The sequence below is a fragment of the Danio rerio genome, chromosome 8, assembly GCF_052040795.2.
Source record: "Danio rerio strain M-AB ecotype USA chromosome 8, GRCz13ab, whole genome shotgun sequence".
NCBI lineage: Eukaryota > Metazoa > Chordata > Actinopteri > Cypriniformes > Danionidae > Danio > Danio rerio.
The window spans coordinates 28,882,394-28,906,638 of record NC_141028.1 but is presented as its reverse complement, the minus strand read 5'-3'; the positions used below and the strand labels follow the sequence as shown (position 1 = coordinate 28,906,638).

General features: G+C 37.9%; 1 protein-coding gene and 2 long non-coding RNA genes across 4 annotated transcripts in view; 2 read left to right on the top strand and 1 right to left on the bottom strand.

The window, feature by feature from the left end:
- The window catches only part of LOC147842651 (uncharacterized), a 464,331-nt gene that overhangs the window by 58,235 nt on the left and 381,851 nt on the right, over positions 1–24,245 (top strand). The window lies entirely within an intron of this gene.
- Positions 1,956–18,882, top strand: LOC141375636 (uncharacterized). Its single transcript, XR_015497982.1, has 3 exons — positions 1,956–2,184; positions 12,493–12,654; positions 16,712–18,882. It is a non-coding gene; the product is annotated as an uncharacterized LOC141375636 (long non-coding RNA).
- Positions 4,674–23,883, bottom strand: rimkla (ribosomal modification protein rimK like family member A). Of its 2 annotated transcripts, XM_087263172.1 has the most exons (6): positions 23,297–23,877; positions 19,775–19,823; positions 16,754–16,984; positions 12,544–12,630; positions 10,620–10,823; positions 6,068–7,800 (listed from the first exon to the last, which is right to left on the bottom strand). In XM_087263172.1, exons 3-6 carry the CDS (start codon positions 16,866–16,868, stop codon positions 7,268–7,270), a joined length of 939 nt encoding a protein of 312 aa, XP_087119298.1. In that variant the 5' UTR covers positions 16,869–16,984; positions 19,775–19,823; positions 23,297–23,877; the 3' UTR covers positions 6,068–7,267. The 2 variants fall into 2 exon arrangements, with proteins under 2 accessions (NP_001004554.1, XP_087119298.1); NM_001004554.2 differs by lacking the exon at positions 19,775–19,823 and having other exon boundaries at positions 4,674–7,800; positions 23,297–23,883.

Genomic DNA, 24,245 nt, shown 5'->3' with positions numbered 1-24,245 from the left:
GTTGAGTTTGAATGTTTCATGCTGTGATGTGTGACTGAAGGGTCTGAAGGTTACTACTTTAATGGTAAGTGATATGGAGTTTGGTGGAGGTTATAATGGGGGTGGCTTAAGGTAATGTCATTTGTGGAAAGGGATGGACAGGCGTTGAGTTGGGGTCCACTTCTGTAGCCAGTGACCAAAGTTTCTGGAAAGAAAATGAGAGAGAGTCAGTGATTTGGTTTTGCAACCTGGCACGTATTATGCAGACATGATAAATTGACTAATGTCAAATAAGACATCTTAAAAGTAGCATTAAAGCTAAGAGAGTAGGAACGCCTTTGTCTATGCATTATATTGTTTCTTCCTCAACACAATAAATGAGAATCCTAGAGGTGGACCATTCGTCTCCCCATAGTATGGTGGCAGCGACTATTGGGTACAGTTTGAAGAAAGCTGATGAACAATGGTTTCTAGAGTGGAAATAGATTGAGGGGGCCATGTGGTGGCAACCAGTGGCCTCTGAGTACCCTTGGAACCCAACTGATGGGGTAGCACCAGTAAATAGACAAATATCTAATGGGGGTGCGAACAATCTCTGCAGAAGAAGGAACAGCCGTTCCATAGCTTAAGGAAGCAATCCATAAGCGGAGTTCATTGTGGGTGGGTTTTGAGAGAGAAATTGTGCCTTTTAAATCGTGACTTGTGGTAGGGAGCTGGAGTAGGCAAGTTTGAGGTAAATTTGCACTGTGAATTTTAGGTGGCCGAGGATGGATAACAGTATGTGTTTAATTCAAGTCTCTTTCTTATAATACAAGATAAAGAGAAATTATTCAGCCAATTTTCTCTTTAGGAAGAGAAGCTTGGAATTTGAGCAAATCGAAGTTGATGCCTAGAAATTCGATAAATGTATTGGGTCCAGCCTTCTGCGAGCAGAATACCTAGATTGGCGAAAACCTTTTGGTGATCTCTAGGTGTTTGGCTGGAGGCAATGTGTGTGTGTGTGTGTGTGTGGGGGGGGGGGGGGGGGGTGATTAGAATATCATCTAAAGTTGGATAAGGTGGGGGATTCTGCGATTGTTAGAAAGAAGCCAGTGATGGAGAATTTGCGAGTTGCACTGCTTATGGGACAAATGCGTGAAACCTTGAGTGGTGGGGCAGAGAATGGTCAAACATAAAGTGGTTGTCGATCTCTTTTTAAATAAGATGATCCACAATTTCTGGTTCAATCAGCAAAAGCTGACTGAATATTAGGATAGGAAGGGAGAGCTGAGGTGCCCGGGTGGAATCCATAGTTTAGACCTGAAATGAGAAAATCAGAAAAATTAGTGGTGAGAACGCAGTTCTCTAGCGAGGTGAGGAATCGACAGACAGATAGTGTTTTAAATGTTTTGGTAGACGTTCATTCCCCCCCAGGATAGTGGAGGGCCAAGGATATTGAGCATGGCTTGGCTGGTGATCTTAAAAATACCTCTTTAAAGTGGAGTAGGTGAAGTGATAAGTTTAAATTCCTGTGACATATTACGATCGGACTTCTATGATCGATGGATGCTTATTGTCATTAGGTGGGTGATTTTATTTTAGAAGTTAAATAGCTATTGGAAGTGGCAGGGTTTATTTATTTATATGCATGTTTATTTATTTATGTTAGTTATTTGTTTAATTAATTTATTTATTTAACTTCTAAAATGATGTTGTCATTTAATTTGCACTTGAACAATACTTATTAAACTGTGTCAATTAAATGTTTACTATGGGCTTTACTTTAATCTGATTGATTAAATAACATTACATTTGGAATCTTAACATGAATGAAATCAGAAGCATAATTGGCCCAATTCATTCACAAGGTCTTTGCAACCAAGTCTGTTCATAACTATCATAAAAGAGGGCGGGACCATCTCATGTTCTGACAGCTTGGATGGTGACACTTCTCTTTTCAGCTATTGGCTCAATGAAGTGTCAATCAAAAGGTCTGCAGCCATTTTGTTAGACCATAATACAAGTGTTTTTGTCTGAAAGATACTACTTTACTGAAAGCACTCCAGCAACAAGTTTGGATGACAGCAGTGTATCCATGTATGTTTATAAACATGTAAACATGTTGTGGACTAAAGTTTTATGGATTGGATTGCTTTGATCCTTGCAGTCAAATCAGCCAGGCTGTTAAAATGTTATGGACCTGTGAACAGACAGCAAGCTTGAAAGGTGGGTTTATTTGGTTTGTTATAATCTCTGCTTGTTTACAGATTATAGGAGGACGTTGTCCATAGTGTTTGTGTCTTTAAAATGGTTTAAATTATTTTTTATTTATGAGAGTCTTGCTTTTCTAAAGACATAAGAAATATTTAGTCTTTTGGAGAGTAGTTTCTCCTTAAAGAGAGAAGTTTCCCCTTAAAGCATACTACGTTACCACAGGTGGACCGCGAAGAGCGGTGAGAGTTTGGCTTCATTGCAGTGGCTGAAGTCTCAGGGAGAGCAGGGCTCTGGTTGCAGTTGTAGATATTGTTGGTTATTTCCATATTGATGGGCTAAAAAGTGCAATGCTGTAAAAGCTTTTAGAGCTAAAGCTTTTTAGAAGCAGGAAGCTTTCTTCCAGACGAAGATAGTTGTAGAAAGGAAATGAGGATATATATAGTGGTTTGGGATCCTTTGATTGGAGGATCATAATTAGTTAATGTGGACCAGCTGGGTAAATCATGAGCACATGCTTCTCTCGAAATTAGTTTAAAACTAAACTTCACTTAGTGGGGAAAAATATGTTTTTATATACAAGTGCAATCATGTGGAACAAACTACCAAAATCAATTAAGAAATAAAACATTTAAGGTTGTTCAAAAAAGCTATCAAAAGATGGTTGTTTGATGAGGATAATAAGTTTGCATGGTGGATGAGGATCTTTTAAATTATATGTTACTTGAGTGTGAATAGGTTTGCGGCTGGAAGGCCATTGGCTGTGTGGAACATGTGCTGGATAGGTTGGCTGTTCGTACCGCTGTGGCGTCTGTTTGTTTTATTTCTTCATTAGTATTTTGAAGCCATACATTGTTTTTATTTAACAGAGGAAAATAAGCCCAGGGCTTTATTGTGTTTTTATCCTCGACAGTTTTTTTTAACAAAGTGTATGGAATACTTTTTATACAGTTTGTCTAAAATCTGTCAAATAAAATAAAATTCAATTCAATTCAGTCCCCCCTTCCATCTTCTCCAACGGCCAGCACTCACATTGCATTTGCACCCGAGCATGCTTACGTCATCGATGATGCGCTGTTCAGAAGCACTCTCACTCAACACAGTCGAGATTTCTTTAGTTATATTGTTTTAGTCGTTTGGGATGTGGAGACACGCAAATATTTCACCAAACAAATCAGCCACTTTTGACGCTAAGTCCTCAGGAATAAGGAGGTTTGCTGAAGGTGCAGCTGTTGTGCAGTAAGGGGTTTGCGTCTTTAATAATCTATGACAGTTTGAGTTTAAACAGTAAGATTGATTAATAAACCCATATGATCCATATAAAACAGTATGTAAAAATCACGTTGTGTCTTCAGTTTCGGGCTCAGGCGTGATTTGCACTCACACGTCAAGCGTAGCATACCACGCCAAAGCCCAAGTGAACCGCGTTCTGGCACACCTCTTCCAACCGGGCCAAGGCCAACTGAACAGTGCCTGAACCCGAATCAGAGCACTTGCACGTCTCAAACGATCTGGGAAAGAGGCCTGGGCACAGTTCGGATAGCATAGTGTGAGTAAGCCCTAAGGCAGACATGTCCAAACTTGGTCCTGGAGGGCCGGTGTTCTGCAAAGTTTAGTTCCAACCCCAATCAGACCCACCTGGGCTAGCTAATCAAGCTCTTACTAGGCTATCTAGAAACATTCTTGCAGGTGTGTTGAGGCAAGTTGGAGCTAAAATCTGCAGGACACCGGCCCTCCAGGACCAAGTTTGTATACCCCTGCCCTAAGGAAACAGTGGGATAAATGGGAAGTAAGAGGATAAACAGTAAACAGGTAGGTGGGTTGATTGGCATCCTATGATGATGATGCTCAGAGACTCAGAGTGATTGGAACCCCCAATTCAACCTAGGAGTGAAAAGAGGGTTATAGGATTGTTAATGGGAAGCAAGAAAATGGAGGGAGGGTTTGAGGGAATACGAAGAACAGTGCTAGAGGGCTGGTCTGCCTAAACAGGTTTTCAGGGAGTTGGTGATTGGTTAAGGAGATAAACTCATGCATGGTTCCGCTGCTTGGTTGTTGCTTTGACGAATAATGTCAACAAAAAAATATGGGAAATATGGGAATATTTTGGTTTCATACTCAGACACCAAACAAAAACTGGTCATTTTTAAGAGCTGTCGTTGCCACAGCACACACATTACTGAGCTGAAGCTTGACAAAAAATGTTTTGCAAAACAAATTGCAATCACAATATCTGTCACAAAAATAAAATAATATTTTACAATTAGACATTTTCCCTAAATGGCACAGCCCTAGCGTTTACACTGAAAGTCACTCAATCTTTACAGTGAACAAGCCTAAAATGTTTCAAACACTGCTTAAAGCCATACTTGCCCAGCTGTGACTGGATCTTAATCTAGAATACATGACAACTGCACCTTAAAATAAGGTAAAATACAAAAGTTCTTGTAAAAGACCAGACCACTGTAAAATGTAATGTGTGATAAACAGACAAGCCGACACAATTTCATGTTTTGGACATTTTTAAAATGTCTTTATTGGTATTATCGGTATTATTACGTAATAACACATAACATCAACGTTAGCGTTCTATCACTAGTAATTTCTTGTTTTAAATTATACAACATTGCTTGGTTTTTGGCATTTAGTTTCCCACTAAAATAAAAAACAGGAGAAAAGAAGAAGCAATGAACAGATTGAGTCTTAAAACATTTCCCTTTTCCATACCAGAGAGCTAAGTGTTCATTAGCAGCAACTGTTGTTTGTCATTTTTAGACATGAGACGCTAAAATAATCGGCAGCTCACATAAGCCAGAGGACAATGAGAATGAGCTCTACTTCATATAGTCAGTGTTTTCCACTCCTGTAGATCTGATGAAGACATATTGGGCTTCTGAGCTGCTGTCAGACTCTGTGTTTGATTAAGAACTGAGATTTAGAGTCACACAGGTTTGATGCTAAACATAAGGGGTGAAGAAACTTCCTGTTGCATTCTACTGGAAGTGGAGGCAGAGTGTGTAAGAGTTCGTAGAGACCATATGACGTGTTACAGCAAATGCCAAGTGTCAAGAGTTTTCAGGGACACTCGTTCTTGTGTGGGTTGAGGGTGCAAGTCTCTGGTTGCGTGGACTGATGGATCACATCACACACGCACACACACAAGACGGCAAATCACAACGTTTGAGAGGGGGTGGAGGTGTGAAGAGTGTGCATGTCTCAGGTGAACTACATCTGTTCAGACAAACCCACACTAAAATCCTTCGTCACTCTTCAGACTCTCCCCAAGCAAGATTTTCGCTAATAAACCAGTTTATTTTTCCTTTTCCGCTAACAAAGAAAAATAATAATTATAAATTAGGACAACAAGAGACATCAGAACGCTAAAAAATTATAAAACGAACAAGAGAGCATGGTCTCACAGCATCTATTTCTCAATATTGTATAACGCTTTGTCCTTCTGTTTATTGGTACACATAGGCAGGACCGTCTCGCATGAATGTGTCATGTTTCAAAGGAGAGGAATTTGATCAAGGCTGCTTCCCTGAGTTAACTCTAAACTTTAAATCTATATTGCATTTTAAAAATGTAAACTAGATTTCATCTAAAGTCGAACTCGCATTCAATTGATCTAAACTCTACGGCATCTAACACTGTAAACCATTCCGAGCTGGTTTGGATCGTGAGTTTGGTCCACTTGAGGTTTTGTGATCTGTAAGACTTTCGATATGCAAATACAGGACTTTAAGACATTCCAGATCAAATCGGGTTGCTTACGTTAAACAAAAGATTACAGCGAATGTATATTTAGCTCAAATCAATACAGTTCCTGGTTCTCTTTCGAGTTACGATTGGCTTTTTTTCGACCACCGGGCTGAATTAAGAGAAGTTGTAGCACCCATTTCAGTTGACACATCAGTTTTATTGTTGCAGTAAATTTGTACAAACAAATCGTTGAAGACAAATAGCTTATTCATCATCAGCGCTTAGTGTTGGCAAACCGTTCAGCCCTTGTGGTAAAAACATTAGTATTTAAAAGTCTACTTGCTCTATTCCTAAGCAACTCACCGGTCAGACTCTCTAATATGTGGGAGGTTTGCTTTTCGGGGTGGCAGACATGCAGACTGGCATGTGGTCATTAGCAGATTATTGATCTGTAAACAAAGTGCATTAACCACTTTAAAATGGTGGACGTTCTAAAATGGCCGCCTCATTTACAGAATTACCGAGCAGATGATGCACATGAGAGTCAAGTTCCTAAGGGCCAAATCCTTGCTGACCCATTAGGGAGGGTAATTCAAAACGGTTGCCACTTCAGTCGTTCAATTTTACCGGCAAAGCAAATGAAACCTTTACACTTGTCTGATCAGCAGTAATTCATTTACTACAGGCAGCCTTTGCAACAGACTAAAATAACTCACTCATGCTTTAAAAAGAGTGGGGATGAATGAAAATATTCACAGCTTTCCAGTTTTTGTTCTTTCTGTCCCTCTATATATGTGTGTTGGGGGGGGGTCATTTTGAGGGCAAGGAGGTATGTGCCTTTGTATATCCTGGTGGGCAGTTGATATTTGGGTCCATTGTGTTTTTACTCTTGCCCCAAGCAATGCGTTATACCTTCAGCCAGGCTTTACCACAAGTAACAGACAAAAATTCATTCATTCATTCCTTCTCGCTCTCTATACTACAGACTTTAATGTGTATGTCAGTGTGTTTGTACCCTAAAACCCACAATATGAATGTACATCAGAATCCAGTTGGCTGAAAGGTTACATCTGGGAATCTTGTCCTGATAAAACCACTCTATAGTGCATGCACCTTCAAATAGTGGCAAATGCATATTCAGCTGGTGCACTACAGCCAGGCTGGAAGGTATACACCATCTAGTGTGCTTCCAAAACTGCGCTGTATGATTCTATAGTTTGTCAATGGAGAAGAAACATCAGGGGAGCAGCCTCAGGTGCGGGTTTACAGGGAGGGTTAGTATGATTACACATGTGAATGTGTATGTATAAATGTCCACTTTGAGTAAGTGTGTCGCTCTTGAATGCGTGTGTATGATGTGTTTGTAAGTGTGTGCGTTTGTGGCTGTGATTCCAGCTCACTCAGTCAACAGTTTCATCTCACTAGCGAGGAGGGAGTTGATATTGTAGGCGGGGTTTGCGCCAACAGGGGTGGGACCCGTTTCGGTTAGATCCGCCTCGCTCTCGCTGGAGGTGGAGCTTGTGCTCATGGTGGACATGGCGTCCGGAATGGGACAGGTAGTGCCGAGTGGGCAGATCTCGTTGGGAATACACACCTCTGAGGGGATGATCACCTCAGTGGGGATGCACACCTCGGGCTCGCTGCTGGTTTCGCTGGTGCTGGAGACCACAGAGAGCAGCGACATCTTCCTGCTGAGGCGGCTAGGCAGGAGGGAGAGCACAAAGTCTGCCACGATGCCCGCCACGTCCATTCCGCAGGCCTGGTCGAACGCGATAAAGCCCACGTTGGCATTGGCCTCGCACACTACAAAAGAACCGTCATTTTTCTGCAGCAGGTCAATTCCGCAGACGTCCATCCCCAAAATATTACACACCTGCACGGCCAGCTGCTTCCCCTGCTCGCTGAGAGGGCACATCATTCCCACCCCACCTAGAAGACAAAAGAAAGAAGAGGGAAATCATGAGCAAAGAAGCTGATGAGAGATTATGGACAATGCTGTTATTAAAACTTTTTTTTTTTGCAAGCATGCCATAACAATTATGCACCATGACAGTGAAGGCAGTGTTGGGGAAAGTTACTTTTGAAAGTAATGCATTACAATATCGAGTTACTCCCCTAAATAAATTTACTAATTGTGTTACGTAGTTACTTTTTATAGAAGTAATGCGTTATATTACTTTTGAGTTACTTTGGCGCTACTTTTCCTTACCTGGCTAAGGTTTGAACTCTTTAAGAACTTGCAGGTGTTTTTTCACCTCTTTATAGGGAAGCTCTGCATTTAACAACCACCTACAGTACAGAACCTCCACCTTCATTTTCCTTAAAAAAAATGTAGGATAAAATTACATTCTGAGACCTGAGTCCAAAGCTATGCATGCTGTATACAGATTATATGAAGCATGTAAAGTAATGTGTTTGCTACTTGTGTGTTTTGTGTTATTAATTAAGTAAATTCACTGTCCACTGAGATAAAGACTGCTGTAGAGCCAAAGAGTACTAACATGAAATCATTTATATTAAGGCAAAAACAGATTTTAAACCTTTAAAATGTTAAATAACAAAATGGCAAGACCATAAAAAAATCCCTAAATCAAAATAAATCTGAGCTTTATACATTGAATAAATTGCTTTACGTGGCCTTAATAAATGTGTAAATCGTTTCCCAAAAGAAAAAAAAAATGTACTAAATTACAAAATTTAGTTGCTTCTACATTAGTCAGTGGCTGCATCTCCTCAACAATAAAAGCAATAACCATTTTTTAGGAGGTTTAAGTCTAAATAATTGTTTTACCTGGAAAACATGAACTGATGTCTATCTTTTGTTGTTTAGCTAAAGGTGGGGTGTGGGTGTGTTTTGCATCCAGTTGGATCTTGCAGTTGTCAAAAGTTTTACTTGCACATAATCTACACTTGAAAACAATTTACTTCTTCTCTTAGATGAGTTCAAAATAATAAGATGTAAGAAAATTTAAGTCCCCGGCCTGCAATTGTTTCTCTTTCTGACTGTCTGTAGTGATGACGGGTGATTCGCGAATGAATCATTTGTTTTAACCGGACCTTCTAGTAAACCGGTCGAATAAGTTCATTAAATTGAACAGTTTTCGTAAACAATTTGCGGCTTCAGTAAATACTTAAAATACCGGATACCCCTCTGACTCGAAATAAACCTAAATCCCGAGTTATTCAGTTACTAGAACAGTACACTGACTCATCTGCTGTGAAAAAGGAGACCTGATGATGATGATGATGATGATGAGTGCGAATCAACTATGTTCCCTCGCAGCACGCTCTTTCATGGAGTGTGATTCAACCTGACTACGTCATTTTTATTTAGCAAAATATTTTTTAAAAGCCAATTAAGCAAGATAAAAAGTAACTTGCTTACTTGTTACTTTGGAAAAGTAATATTATTATGTAACATGTATTACTTATAACTAGAGCCAGACAGAATCTGTGAACATTTTTTGCTATTACTGTGGAGAATTTAGTTAAAAATCTGCAGATTTCTGCAGAATTATTTTGGGAGTATCATAACGAACACCTTAATATGTAAAATTAAAAATAATATCTTATTTAATGTTTAAAATGCAAATCCAATTAGATTAACTTCATTTTAAACAAAGCAAATCTCTCATATATCTACTAAAAGACAGAAAATATTACTGTACAAACTGCATTGTACATAAATCAGATGAACATTTTCATATTAGTCAATAATATTACTGTAAATAAAAAATTTAATAAAAATAGATTTACACACATTAACTTAAAGTGAATAAAAAGAATTATTGATGGGCTAAAAATCTGCGGAAATCTGTGGAAAATCTGTGGACTTCTGTATGCGCAGATTCCGTGTGGGCCTACTTATAACGTGTTACCCCCAACACTGGTAGATGGAGTTTACCTTTGTGGTTTTTCGAATGCATATGACCACATGATCATATGTGTACAATACGAAAGCAATCTAATCAGTTTTTGACTACACTTTGGACGTAATTAAAAGTGAACAGGCACAAAAAGCTTTAGTTTAGCTTACCACCCTAACAGAAGGTGTAAATGGTGTCAGTTGAAGTACACCAATTCCTATTGTTTAATTAAAAAAAATTGTTGCACAAATTTGCTCGTATAAATAAAAAGTCGCATAAAACTACCCAAATCTATAAACTGTAACTTAGTTAATTGCAACTTAAAGGTAATAAAAAAAAGACAAATAAATAAATATTATTAGTACTACAGCAATCATCATCGTCAAAATTTTTACCTTTTCTTTTTAAAATTGTTTACAGTATTTTCCTTTTTTTTTTCCTCTGGAAAAAGTCTTGTTTTATGTCGCCTAGAATTAAAAGTTTTCAAAAAAAAAACTTAAGGTCAATGAAATCAGTTATTAGAAATTAACTATTAAAAATATGTTTAGAATTGTGTGTGTGTGTGTGTGTGTTTTTTTTTTTTTTTTAAATCTTTCCGTTAAACAGAAATTGAGGGAAAAAAAGTATATATACATACATATATACACACACACACACACACACATATATACATATACACACACACACATATATACAGGGAGCTAATATTTCAGAAGGGCTAATAATTCTGTCTTAAACTGTTTATTTAAAATAACATTAAAATGCACTTAATGTAGCATACTACTTGCCTGGCTAAAATTAATTTTACACTACATTATTCAAGATGATGAAATTTTAACTACAACATTTTGAATATTTCAGTAGAACTGCATGACTACATACCTAGTGAGCAGTTGCTCTGCATGCGTCCGTCAGTAGAGCAGCGCAGCATAGAGCCGATCACTCTCCCGCCAACCAAAACCACCCGCACATCTCGACCGTGACTTTCCTTCACATACTCCTGGAACAAGTATGGGGCTTCATGGCGAATCAGATGACAAAGGTCAGAGAGATGGTGCTTATCCCGGGCCAGGAACACGGCTTTACCTGTACAGATTAAAACATGGCACCAGCTATGATTTATCAGTGTTGAGGTTTTACACAGTTGGGAGGAGGGACAAAAGAAGAGATTTAGGTAAGTGTAATCTATCAGCTCAGAAAAGACATGTTAGACAGCAGGGAGGCCCTATAGAAACCAAGGGTCAAGCCTTTTGCTAAAAGGTGCAAATGTGATTCAGCAGGACTGGGAAATCTGCAGATGTTCAACCATCAGGCTGCAGTCACTCCACTCAATTTCCCATTGGTCAGAGGAAACCTTCCAAAACATGCTACAGTCTGACAAAGGTCAGCGTTGTGTGTCGTTTTACTTCTGCAATTCTAGTGAACTGATAGCCTTTTAACAAATTGCTAAAATGTGTGCGCAAGCTCTGCTTAACAAACCACTCCCTTTAACCAATACATTCACAATTTATGGTCATTACCGGACACTTATTAACTTTCAATGCATTCCAGTCACATTGACCCAGCAGAATAAATGGATTAAAAAAATTATTATGCATATTTATATTAAACTTTTTTGTATAAAAAAGCAAATAAAACAATACATTTTAGATATAGGCATGTATGATTAAAGCAGCTTTATAATTGTCAGTCAAATTTATCTTGTTATATCAGTGACAAAAATAACGTTCATAAGCGATTAGCTTTTCCCGCCCATTTCTCACACATTTGGGACCATTTGTATTTTATAGATGGTGTTTTCATTTACAAACTACTACAGCAAGATTTTTTTTTATTCGTGCTAACAACTAAAAATAGCAATTTACTTTATACTTTAAATAGATTTTCTCTTTTTTTTACCTCTTTGGGAGTCACTTGCATAATGAATGGAAGAGGATGCAATAAATTATTTACTCAGCAAGCTTGAACCCGTCCATGTACAGACTGGTTGGATTAATCTGAAAGATTTTAAGCCAAACGACCAAATTATTTTTTATTTGACCACTCAAAGTGTTTTTTTTTTTTTTTTTTAAATCTGACAGTTAAAAAAATTAAATATTGAGGAAAATCTCATTTAACTTGTCATTTCCAGTAAAAAAAAAATGTACTAAATATATATCCATGGAACATTATATTCACTTAATAATCTAATTATTTTTGCCATGAAGAAAAAACAAAACAAAACAAAAAACAATAATTGTGACAATGTATTTTACACTATAGCAAAAAAAATAAATAAATAAATAATTAAATTGTAATAATAGTAATAAAATTAAAACACAATAGACAATTTTGTGCTGCATGGTCACATATTAAATCACAGAAAAGTGAATGGCATTGATAGCTTTATAACTTTTAGTTTTATCATGAAAGAAGCGAGATCTCATCTTAGAGACTAAGCTCATTCAGAGCCATTTGCGTAATTCTGGAAGATCGCTGATCAGCAAATACCCTGAAAACAACAGCAGTTGTAAAATAATTGCTCTTTCAGCACTCACAGACCTCAAATTTGTTTGAAAAAAAGAGAAAATAGCACAAAGACGCTTTCTTTCCTTCTTCCAGTGCATATAAAGACAACCTTTGTTTTAAAGGTAAAAAGAGATGATGTTTCTAAGCTGCCCGATTTCTTTATTTGGAGATCCATTTATGTTCTCAGGGCTCCTGAAGGTTTGTCAGCGCTCAGATCTGAAGTCTAATGTGGCCTTGTTTCTTTCAGTCCCCAAAGGGCCCATTATGCACAGCGGCTGTTTTAGGATCAGTGATTTACCTCTATGTCCGCGAGCATTCTTCACCACCACAGGGTAACCCAGCGGCTCAGCTTCATCAATCATCTTGCGGAAGTTGTCATGTCCTCCTGGAATCACAAACACAGACACAGGTTAGTGACAATGTAATTAAAAAAAGTGAGATCCAATTGGAGTGCAAAATTCCTGAGTGAGATGCAAACAGCTCTAATGAAATGAGCAACACTGAGACATTCAATATCCACATGAGAAGGACTGCAGTACTGACAGATTGTTTTTTGCCTCGTACAATGTTTCCTAAACTACACTCCGTCCAGCTACGTGGCCAGTTTCTGAAGGTCAACAGCTCAGATGTTCTTTTGGAAAATACGTGCTTCAGATGAAACACCATGACCACATGTTTGACCCAGAGGCTGCAATATAAACAATTATTGTACGTCACTTTGAAAAACTCCTCTCATGGTCTATTTTTGTACTCGAGTTTCATTTTCATTTAAATTAAAATTCTTCATTCAAAGACAGATATGCTGTTCTATTTGTCTTCATGTCAATTTTAAAAATAGCACTTTCAGCAGGTAAAAAGAGCAAAATTGCCAGTTCAACCGGAAACACTGGCAAGATTTTATTTTTTAACAGTATATTTACTAAATATTAATGTAAGAAACTAATCCAGAACTAAAACATTCTTCATTTACTGAATAAAAATCTTTTAAATCTAGCTAATTCTGCAGGTGGTGCCCATGGATCTGCAGAAATAACGGTGTTCCTTTGGTTACTGCAGTAAATAAAGCAGCATGATGTCAAATTTAGCAGGATTTCATCAATTTTATAAACTACACAGCATCCTGATATTCGCAGATTTAACTCAGGCAAACTTAAGCATACAACGATACTTTGCATAAACATATCAAATTGAATAACATGCAAAACAGCATTAGACTTTAAGGGCCTTACATTTTTCTAAATTGATTCATCAACTTTTAATACTTAAGTAGACCCCGCAGACACACAGTTAAACAAAACCTGTTATGGCCATCACAGCTAAACTGAAAAGTGAATTTGCAGGGTGTGTTTTTTATTTTATTTTTTTTTAAACAGAGTGCATTGCTGTGACAATCATTCACCCACATTTTTGAGTGATGAATGCAGTAGCCAATCAGAGGCCTTCAGTTTAGTCACCACTGACAAACTGACAATGCTTGGATTTTTAGTGCACACACAAATACTGACTGAATCCTGTGCAATTAATTGATGACAAGATTTCTGTAATTACCAACAAAGTTCTAAAACAATGCACAATATTAATTTGAATAGTTTTTGCATAACTTGCATTAATCTGCATAGCCAACTTATGTCATTTTAAGTCAGCTATTAACATTAACACTACACTGCAAATAATATTTTTGTCTTGTTTGTAGTCTAAACATTAAAATCAAGGAGCATTTTCTACAAAAAAAAAAAAACTGTTTTCATAAAAAAACGAGTCAACATTAAGCAAGTTTTTACTTAAAATAAGTTAAATTGTTTGTTAATGGAGTATGGTGAACATGCTTGTTTTTAGCTTGAATGGCAGCAATTTAAAGATCTAACCTAGCAAGGTTATTATGCCGTCAGAATCTTGTACTGGCCCATGCCTAGTTCAGTTAGTCTGTTACTCCATCTTGGAACATAAACGATCAGTTATTTATTTTAACACTAAAAACTACAAAACTGTATGTTTTATGTCAGCCTGTTTAGGATTTCAACAACCAGAATCTGACAAACAGGTTTTAAGTTATAGAAAACTTTAAGAAAACTGCAGAACTTTTTTTTTCATTTCTTGAGTTTATATGAAATTTTTTTTATTTGCATTTAGCTTTCAGTGTTTGGTAAAGACCAGCATTTTCAGTTAACACACAACCACTGGTTTCATTCAGCCTAAGATGAAACAAACAAGACAATGTGCATTCATAGACAGAAGAAAAGGCTAAGCAGTGGGCAGAAATATAATTTAAGCTCAAACCCAAACCACAGTAAGTATAACTACTGGATACATCTATACCCTGTATATGCATATCCCTCAGTCTTCTGCTGAAATATGTATTTTTTCAGAGCAGAGCAGATGAGCACCAGAAATGTTGAATGCAGGGTTTCTACAGGTTTCTTCAAGTCAAATTTAAGACTTTAAGTTATGAATGAAATTTAACACTTACACGGCTAAACACTAGTGATTTTTTCCCCAATGTTTCAATAATGTTTTTGTATTATTGGAAGTTCATGTGTCTCTTTAGTTTTCTTTCCCAGATTAGAAAAGTTAATTTGAAGAATTTGCTGTAAAAATGTCTAACAGTTGTTGTGAAGTGTAACTCTTTGCATTAAAAATTTTATAATTAAAAAAGCTTTGAGATACATTAATGGTTTTTGGGTGTCAGCCGGATTGGGTAGCTTTACTTGTAGCTTGACCCATTTAAAATGACAAAAAAATTTTAGCCCTTAAAAAGTCTTAAATTCACTGAAATATTGTGTTTGGACACCCATGTGTATACAAGGGTCGAGAAAAGAAAATAAAGGCAATGTCCAAGTGGCTCTGCCAGCAACACGTCCGTACAGCAGCTGTAACTGCCGCTCTAAACCCCCTCTCCTCTTTTTTCTCTCTTTGCCTTGCTGCTTTTTCTTTTTGGGTTTCTTTGGTTAATCAATAGGGCTTCCCCTCTCATTCTGCAAACAAGAGACTGTCACATAAACCATTGTCTGGCTGAATGAATGTAAAATACATACACATGCAACCATTCAAATATTTAGTCACTTTTAGAGTAAGTGACCATTATTAGTCAATTAAAAAATTAAAATAAAAAAGCCCTTTCTTTCTTGTTTTAGCTTATTGTAAATAAGCAGCTTCAACAATTCTTGAGATTTCTTTGGGCCAACTTAATTGTTTTAAGTTTAATTCACTTAGATTTGTTAACTTATTTCATGATGTCTCAAAAAAATTTAATTAAGCCTGTGAAACCCTGCATTTTTACAGTGTGTGACTATAAAAACTGTAAAAAACGGTATTTCAACAACACATGTAAATAACTTATTTTTTTATATAGTTTAAAGTATTTTTATCATTAAGTATTTTACTTATCATTTTAGTATTTACATTTACAAGCCCTTCATAAAATCCCTATAATATGTCGATTTTGGGGTCAGTAAACATTTATCAATATAAAAAAGGACATAAAAGTGTGATGTGAAAGATCTCTCCAAAGCATAGGGATATGTGAAAACGTTCTTTCATACTGATCCATGAAAACCGCTAAAACTGCTGTATTATTAATGACAGGCCAATAGCGGGTGATGTCACCTTGTGAGGAAACCCTACACGACTACACACATACAGTCCTATAGTCCTCCTGTGTTTGAGTTTTTATGACTCATACTCCAGTGTTTTTACAAATTTGTTTTTGTATTTTACATGGACACAATAATGGTATCGTTTTCAGAAACTTGCCATTTGAAAATGCAATCTCAAAAATTATTTTCCATATTGAACAATGATGATACAGATTTTAAAAAAAAAAGTGTTAATGCTTCCAGATTTAAGAGTACCCCAACAATGACTGAAGCCACAAAAATGAAAGGTCCATTAAATAGCAAAACATATTTTCGGCCGATAAATTTTTGGTGCCCGAAAAATCAGTGCATCTCTAGTATCAACACCCTTTTAGACTTCCATTGATGCACATTTCTGCTCTGTGATTGGCTCTTTGATCAACATGGAGTCAAAAAGTCCAAAGCTTATTATTGTTAAAGACATACATTTTATTGCGATTCAATATAATATAGTTTATCAGCACCGCCCTAGTTTCAGCCCTCTAACATACCAATTTAAGAGCAAATAAATGGCCTAAATGTAATTGTTTAAAAAGTTTAACCATGTAAACTTAGTCAGCTTTATACGCCACAATTTCTATTGACAGCAGCCACTGGAATCTTTTTGGCTCAAGATTTCTGGTCTCATTCACTTCCATTGATTTCTAGACATTAAAAACAGCTTGTTATGCTGCTTGATTTTGCAAACTGATATCTTTGTATTATATTGTTATGATAATGTTTAGTATTCCTAGTCATTTCTCCCATAAGCAACTTAATCAGAAATACTACAACCAATCGCAGCACATTTTTCCCAGTAAAAACAGAAAACCTAATTGCTTGATTACTTCACAGACTAGTCATGGACTTGTTTCCAACACAAAGATGAGCTCTCACCATACGAGTACGTGTCTGGCAGAGGGACTCCATGCCCAGCGAGCTCCTGGAAGGTCCAAAACTTGTTGACACAGTTGAGAATAGCCTGAGGGCGGTTGACCAGACGACAGCCCATCTTCTCCAGGTGACGCAGGACTGTGATGTCGCTGTCCGACTGGACCCATGGGGTAGGAACGCGCACCACAGCAACCTGCGGGTATGAGGTAACAATCTCCTGCCCAACCCGCAGACCTGAAAGAGACAGAGAGAGAAAGCAAAAGGAAGATAAATCACATGTTGCAGGACAGGCAGTGCAGTCTGTGTTTTGGCCGCCACAGTATTGTGTGGAAGGATTACACTTGTGTATCCGAGCAACCAATAAGAGCCAGACTTTCATTATGATGCGTCGCCCCTTTCTCTAAAACACACACATACACACGCTTAGAAACGCTCAGTATGACAGATTAGCTGGCCTTAGTTCACAAAACAACACATGACGGCGTCTGTGTAATACTAAATAGCTGATCTCTTTCTGAGAGCCGTTACACAATAATGCAGAAGGTTGTCGCTTTGCTTCACTATTGCAACGTTCTTGCTGACCTAGTAACCCAGTTTGCGTTGCTTTCTGCTTTTAATTAAGATGCCAGTTTGGTTTTATGCTCAATTAACACCAGACTTTACTTATAAAATCTAAAAATCTGGTTTTAAACACAGATGCGGATTGAATAAGGGTTCAAAAATCATGCCTTTTGACACAGATCACCAATTCAAGAGCAGATTAAAGCTGTCGAACATTAAGAAAAATCACAAATATGTCTGGTGTATGGCTGGAACAGAACACAAAACAGCAGATGACGTTGAGAAGCGATTTCAGAGACTACATTAAGCCAAGCATGCGTATTTTGAGAAATATAAAACAGGGGAGGCTTGAGACAAACAAAACATGAATGCGTCACAGAATTTCTCATCTCTCCTGCTTCTCCGCCATCTTAGGATGGAGCAACACACACACACACACACACACACACAGCACGACTCAGCATCTTCAGTCGCAACTGCTACATCAGCACTCCCTCTTCCTCTCATGGATCAGAGCGGAGAGCACTTCAATGCATGCAGTTAAAGAGACATGACGGAACTATAGGGGCAAAGAACTAAATGAAGAAAAAAAAATAATGTTATACAACACGGGTTAGATTTGAATTTTTAATACCGACTGAACAGACAGTCATCTGCTTTGAATTTTCTGTTCCACCTAGCTGAACTGCACCTTATCCCAAAACCTAGTGCATTCTCTATATAGACAGCCTCTCAAACGTTAGCCAATGTTAGACAGCAACTATGGTTGATGCATTACCTGTGATCAACCTGCAATGTGTAATCTAAAAGTGTAATAATCATTAGAAAGAAAACACATATTAGGTGTAATAATTAATTTAATTACAACAAACTAAGATAAAAGGCAAATTTCACTATGATTCACATCATATGCTTTTAAAGAGTCTAAGATGTGTGTGTGATTCAAAATGTAAAGTAATATATTCAAGTTGTGTTCATCTTAATAGTTAATTGAAAATACATTCAACGTTTTTTTTTTTAAATATATATTTTTAACAACAATTATCAATTTTATGTTCTTGCTGAAAATGATACTTTAGGGTTTCACCAAGTCAAATTTAAGAAATTAAGACCATTATAAATGAAATTTCATACTTACACAGGGCTAAACCGTAAGAATTTCTACTTGAATAAAATAAATGTATTTACTTGAATAATACTTAATGTGTCAAAAGAAGCAAACCATATATACTTTTCTTTGACAAGCTTTAAAAACTAAAATGAACTAAATGTACGACAGTCTGTTTAGGTCAGTGTCCTTTTGAACTTACAAATGTTATTGTGAATAACCATATTGTTAGATAGAGTTGTAAATAGAGTTTTACTAAGTTTTAATGAGCTGTACAGTTGGTGACTGTATACTCTATACAGGTGTTAGCCTGATGGGGTAGCTTTACATGGACATTGGGAAATTATGACCCGCTAAAAAAGTCTTTTAAGCTTTTATTTTTCAGCCTTTTAAGGCCTAAACTTTTGTTTTTTGAAATTTAAGACATTTTAAGACTAAGACCCCATGGATACCCTGTACTCTTAAAATGAAAATAAATAAATAAAAGCAGTAGTGTAGTTACCATAAAGGTATAGTTCACCCATTTTTTTTTTATTTTGTAATCCTTTACTCTCCCTTCACTTGTTCCTGCTTGAAGAAAGCTGGAAACCTAACCTTTGACTTCCATGGTATTTGTTTTTTCTACAAGGGAAGGCAATGGTTACAAATTTTCAGCTTTAAGAATATTTGTTTTGCTTTCCATGGAATAAAGAAAGGTTTATACTTATAAAAAGTACTTATAAAAGGTTTTATACACCCACTTGAGGGTGAGTAAATTGTGAGTTCATTTTCATTTTTGGAAGAACTACCAAAAAAAAAATTCTATGTCACCCATTTCACAAAACCCATAAACATGGCAGCACATTTATTTTTTGTTTGGGCTAACTTTATCCCAACCTTAAAAAGGTAACTTTGCAAAAAATAAATTTGGGGTACAATTTATAGACCAACTTAAAGCAAAAAGATTATCTTACGATCGAACCCTCATTCTGATCTGACTAATTTCCTGAGGAAATGACAGTCATGCACTCACTGCATTATCAAGAATCTGCCCTCGAGCACTTGTTAGAAAACAATCAAAAGGTGTGTATACACCACTACATGATGGTTGACAAATTTGTTTAGTATTAAGTTTTTTTTTTTTTGTATTTGCCCAAGGCACAATCATAATTGCATTCATCGAGTCAGAACATATACTGTAGCACACATGCGTCTAGCTCGCTCACTTCCCTTTCTGTGGCAGCTGGTTAAGAAACATGACTAACAGGGTGACACACACACACAAACACACATACATACACAACGAATCCAGAGCAAGTGAGAATTTCAGGATAACCTACTATGTTAAGAACAGTATAGACAGAGGTTTAACCTACTTCAGAAGAATTCTGGGAGGGTGAGGTGAGCTGGTTTAGATACAGGTAGCTAAACAGACAAAACAAACACAAGGTAAGTAATCCTCATTAACAGACACCACGGCTAATCAGTGTCTGGGCAAATACCACACAATTAATAAATAAACGATCATTAAATTGTTTGGGGTTAGAATGATTACATTTATTTAAACAATACAGTGTCTTTATTAAGGTAACTAACTGATCTTAAATGAAAACTCAATATCAGCTCAATCTTAAAATGATTACAACAATAAATGCAAAACAAATATTGTAAACACCTAATAGTATATTGATTAAGTGCATAAGTCCATAATCAATGTTGAAAACATACTGCAAATATGTGTGTGAAAACTTTTAAGATTCTTTGATAAACAGAAAAAAATAATTATATATATATATATATATATATATATATATATATATATTTTTTTTTTTTTTTTTTAACTTAAAAATGGACTTGACAGTGCATCCTCACGAAAAAGGATAAACTTTCTACTAATTTGAACTTATTTAACTCTATTGTACATTTGTTTTTGTTAATCAAAATGCTTCATGAATTAAAATGTGCCAATGAGTTGCCAATTTAAATCCATTATGAAGAACTACATATTAAAAATAAAAGGGTTAGATTGACCATCCAACATCAAGCTTGATCACTGTAAACAACTGCATAAAACATACAGCCCCAAACACGAGACTAGAATTGGCATTCATTCCAGTTCAATTCTGACCAAGGCTTTATTACGTTAGCATACATAACAGAAACTCTTAACTGAAGCCACCACATTCACAAGTGTCACACAAGGAAGATCCTAACCCAATCTAAATCTGACTTAAACAGCACTTCAGAAAGGTAGTCAGAATTGAATTCATGCTGCTGAAGCAATTAGGTTAAATGCTCATGTAGTTGAATGCATTCAGCCACAAAAGTCCACCTACTGACCCACTTCCTAAACATTACTTACGTGCTTTTGAAGCACACTAACCAGATGGGAATAACACTTTGCTACATGAAATCCTAAATTCAAGGCAACAAATTATAAAAAGCACCATGTTCATTTACAAATTCTTCGAACACAAAACCACACTCTCAGAACTGCATTCCAGAGCCGTCTTTTGCATCCATACACAAATAAGTAGGTTTGTTTTGATATATTAGATTGGAAGATCAGGAAAAAAGTGCAAGTGTCCACTACACTGAGAAAAAAAAATTCTGATTTAACAACAGAGAATGTATCTCCCTCTTAAATCCATGATTTGATTGACCAAATGCACTTTAATGCTAGATGTAAACAAAGCCTTGGTAGACAGCAGATATCAATTAAACACTTCACCTCTCAATTGATAAAATGAATGGTCTTGGGAAGTGGCTGATTAAATGATACTGGTGTGAAGTTTCACTTATCACCAACTAGAGTCCAAAACAGTCACATGTGCGTTATCTGCATGTTTTTCTATTGTATTTTCCAGTGCACAGTAAACCAGTGATAGATTTCGCATCTCTTAGAGGAATGGACACTTGACATCAAGAACTAACACGCACACACTTGGTTCACACCATCATATGAAGTGAAAAATCACGCTGCTAAGTCCTGAATCCTGATTGCCTATTGATTGGTTGATTGCCGCATGTGGCGCAACACGCACAGCAGGAGATAAGATAACTATACACTCTTCTGCCGCATGTCAACAGATTCCCAAGCACATTCGAAGAATCCATCTTCAAATCCTGCTCTTTAACAGCAATGTCTGACTGACACAAAAGATCATGATTATGTGCTGACCTAGTCTATGTGTCTCACGCTGATGATGTAACTCAGCAGTATGTCAGGATCTCTAGGGGTTTAAATCCCAGAGCTGACCAACTGTCAACCACCACCTAATCGGACCAAGACAGGATCCAGGCCAGCAGATTAAACATGCGCACACACACACACACAAACATACATGACAGGCCAACAACTTGCTCCACTTGTGCTGCGGTCATGCAGTCCAGACAGCTGTCTACCTTTGCATTAAAGTAGGTCAATACGGTCAACAACACTTTTGTTTGTTCAGGTCTCGTTGTTGTTATGCATGTTGCAGTCACACCACTAAACTTAAAGTAGCTGATTCAAAGCAAAGCTGCATTGGTGCATAGCCACTCCCTTTAACTCAGGCCCATGCAAAATGCACCGTCCCAGTCCCCATCTGCCACCCCCTTCAAAATATGCTGTTGGGCCAAAGCAAAACAGCCCCACCCACCCACAATGGCAACCCTGGTGTCAATGACTCAGATCATTGTCTTATGAAACACTTTGTAACTCGCGGTGAGCTTATATTATCATAGGGATAGTTGAGATGAGAATATCCCCATCATTCAGCCTCATGTTTGTAAATAACTTCTAAAAACGGTCACTTTAATATGGGGGAAAAAAAATTCAGGTGAACAAAATTCAGGTCTAACAAACTGGCCAACATCTTTTGTGCAACATAAATGAGGTTTGAAACAGAAAGGTTCATTAAATGATGGATTTATTTGTGTTTTGTCCCTGTAACAACACACACACACACATATACATATATATATGCTCCAGTTTCTCCCCCACACAGACACGTTTGTTTTTGTGAATTGTGGGGACATAGGTTTCCATTGTTTTATACTGTACACATTGTATGTTCTATTGGCATCAAGGTTACCTGAATCAACTTGGTTAGAATAGTCGTTTCAGATGATTAAGTAGCTATTAAATCTGGTTAAACTAGATCATATTTATGACTTAAATGATTCAGCATAGGTGTGAGTACATTAAAGCATCCAAGACACCACATGTTCATCAGGCTATGTGCTTGCTGTTGCTACCAGCCCATTATGCTAATACATAAATAATCGTCTAAAAGACGATGCAAACATCTTCCGGCTGATTAAACATTTTAATGGTGAGGTGTGCACGTGACGAATCGATGATCTCGATTAAAGCCCTTTGTATGTGGAAGCTCGAGCGAATGCGTCACAACGCCTGTTTCATTCATTTCGACCAAATCAAATATAAACCTCGTAAAGATGAGATAAAACTCATTAAATAATCGCGAGTGTACCGGCTGAATATAACGGGTCTTTGTGAACGTCGCGCCATCTGCGCTCGAGGCTTTATGTGTTGATAATGAACGCGCTCGCGCCGCACACTCGTGACTGTTCGCGCGCACATGGTGCAACAATAAACGGTAATATCGATACATTCGCGCCAGCATTTGCATATCAAGTCATTGATGAAAGATTACAACGATTTCTCAAATATTCTCAACGGCCTCTCATCCTGTGGTAGCTGACTGGCTGAAAACTGGGTTAGGCGGTCACCCACACGCACATCTACACAAAACACACTCGCACGGTGATGCACATCCGCTCAATCATGCGCGCCAGCCGTACACACTGACCAGATATTCAGCCAACTCGACAGTTTAAACACAAAACAATTTCAGTGCAGATGGTATGCTTATGTGTGTGCGCGCTCTCTTTACCGAGCTGGCCGTCGGTGATGGTCAGGACGATCTCATCCATCAGTAGATAGCGGAATTCAACATCATCCTCGACGCAGCGCTCCTTCAGAGCCCGCAGGATCTGGATCTGCGGATACTCCTGGCTGATCCGCCGGTCAGTGATGAACCACACCCGGGAGCACATGTTTCTGGAGTGCGGAACTTCGGGGAACGCTGGCTGCAACAGGGACACGAAGCTGATGCCACACAAAGAGCCGCAAAGCGGTTGTTAAAAAAATCCAAATCCTCCGGTCTACAAAGATGCGAGACTGCTCAAAAAACGCAGCTAAAATCGACTGTTAAAGAAAACAGGTTGAGGGGTCGCGGTATTGCCTCCCAAATAACCGAAAGATGATAGCGCGCTCCCCCACTGAGGGGCAACAGTAACTGCCCCCGTCACGGGCTAACAAAAGCCTCGGGTCCTGTCGCTCAATACGATTTAGACTTAAACGATAAAAAACCCCGACAAAATGGAGCGAGGGCGGATGAGAGGCTGGATGTTGTGACGAGTGATGCCCCTGCTGATCTCCGGTGCTCGCGCTGCTCTCTCAACGCTACGCCTCGGCTTTTCCAGCACGCGCTTTGCGTTTACAACTCTTTCCCTCGCACTCATGCACGGCCCTCGCCAGCCAATGAGCGAGCAGATTTCGCACTCGCATCGACTAGAGTCTTAGGCGCGATCCAATCAGAAAAGAGAACAAGAGGAGGCTCGAAGAGTCCCCGCGAGCCAATGGCAGATGCGAAGGGAACGAGGCAGAGGGGAGGGCTTGACGTATGCGTGAACGCGCGCGTGTTCGCTCAATGCTAGGATTTTTCTGTGCATGTGTGAGCGCGTGGCAGATATTTCAGAGACGGGAGAGGGAGGGAGTCCGCAAGAGCGCGCACTGCCCCCGAACCGGTTCAGACCGGGCGCGGGGAGGTTTGGTTTGGT

What these genes read in the sequence shown, in the direction of transcription:
- rimkla (NM_001004554.2), bottom strand. Translation starts at nt 23,459, where the DNA reads ATGTGCTCCCGGGTGTGGTTCATCACTGACCGGCGGATCAGCCAGGAG. An exon ending in GCCAGACACGTACTCGTATG is followed by an intron (nt 12,631 to 16,753) that starts GTGAGAGCTCAT and finishes TTGTGATTCCAG; the next exon opens with GAGGACATGACAACTTCCGC. An exon ending in GCAGAGCAACTGCTCACTAG is followed by an intron (nt 7,801 to 10,619) that starts GTATGTAGTCAT and finishes TTTGTCTTCTAG; the next exon opens with GTGGGGTGGGAATGATGTGC.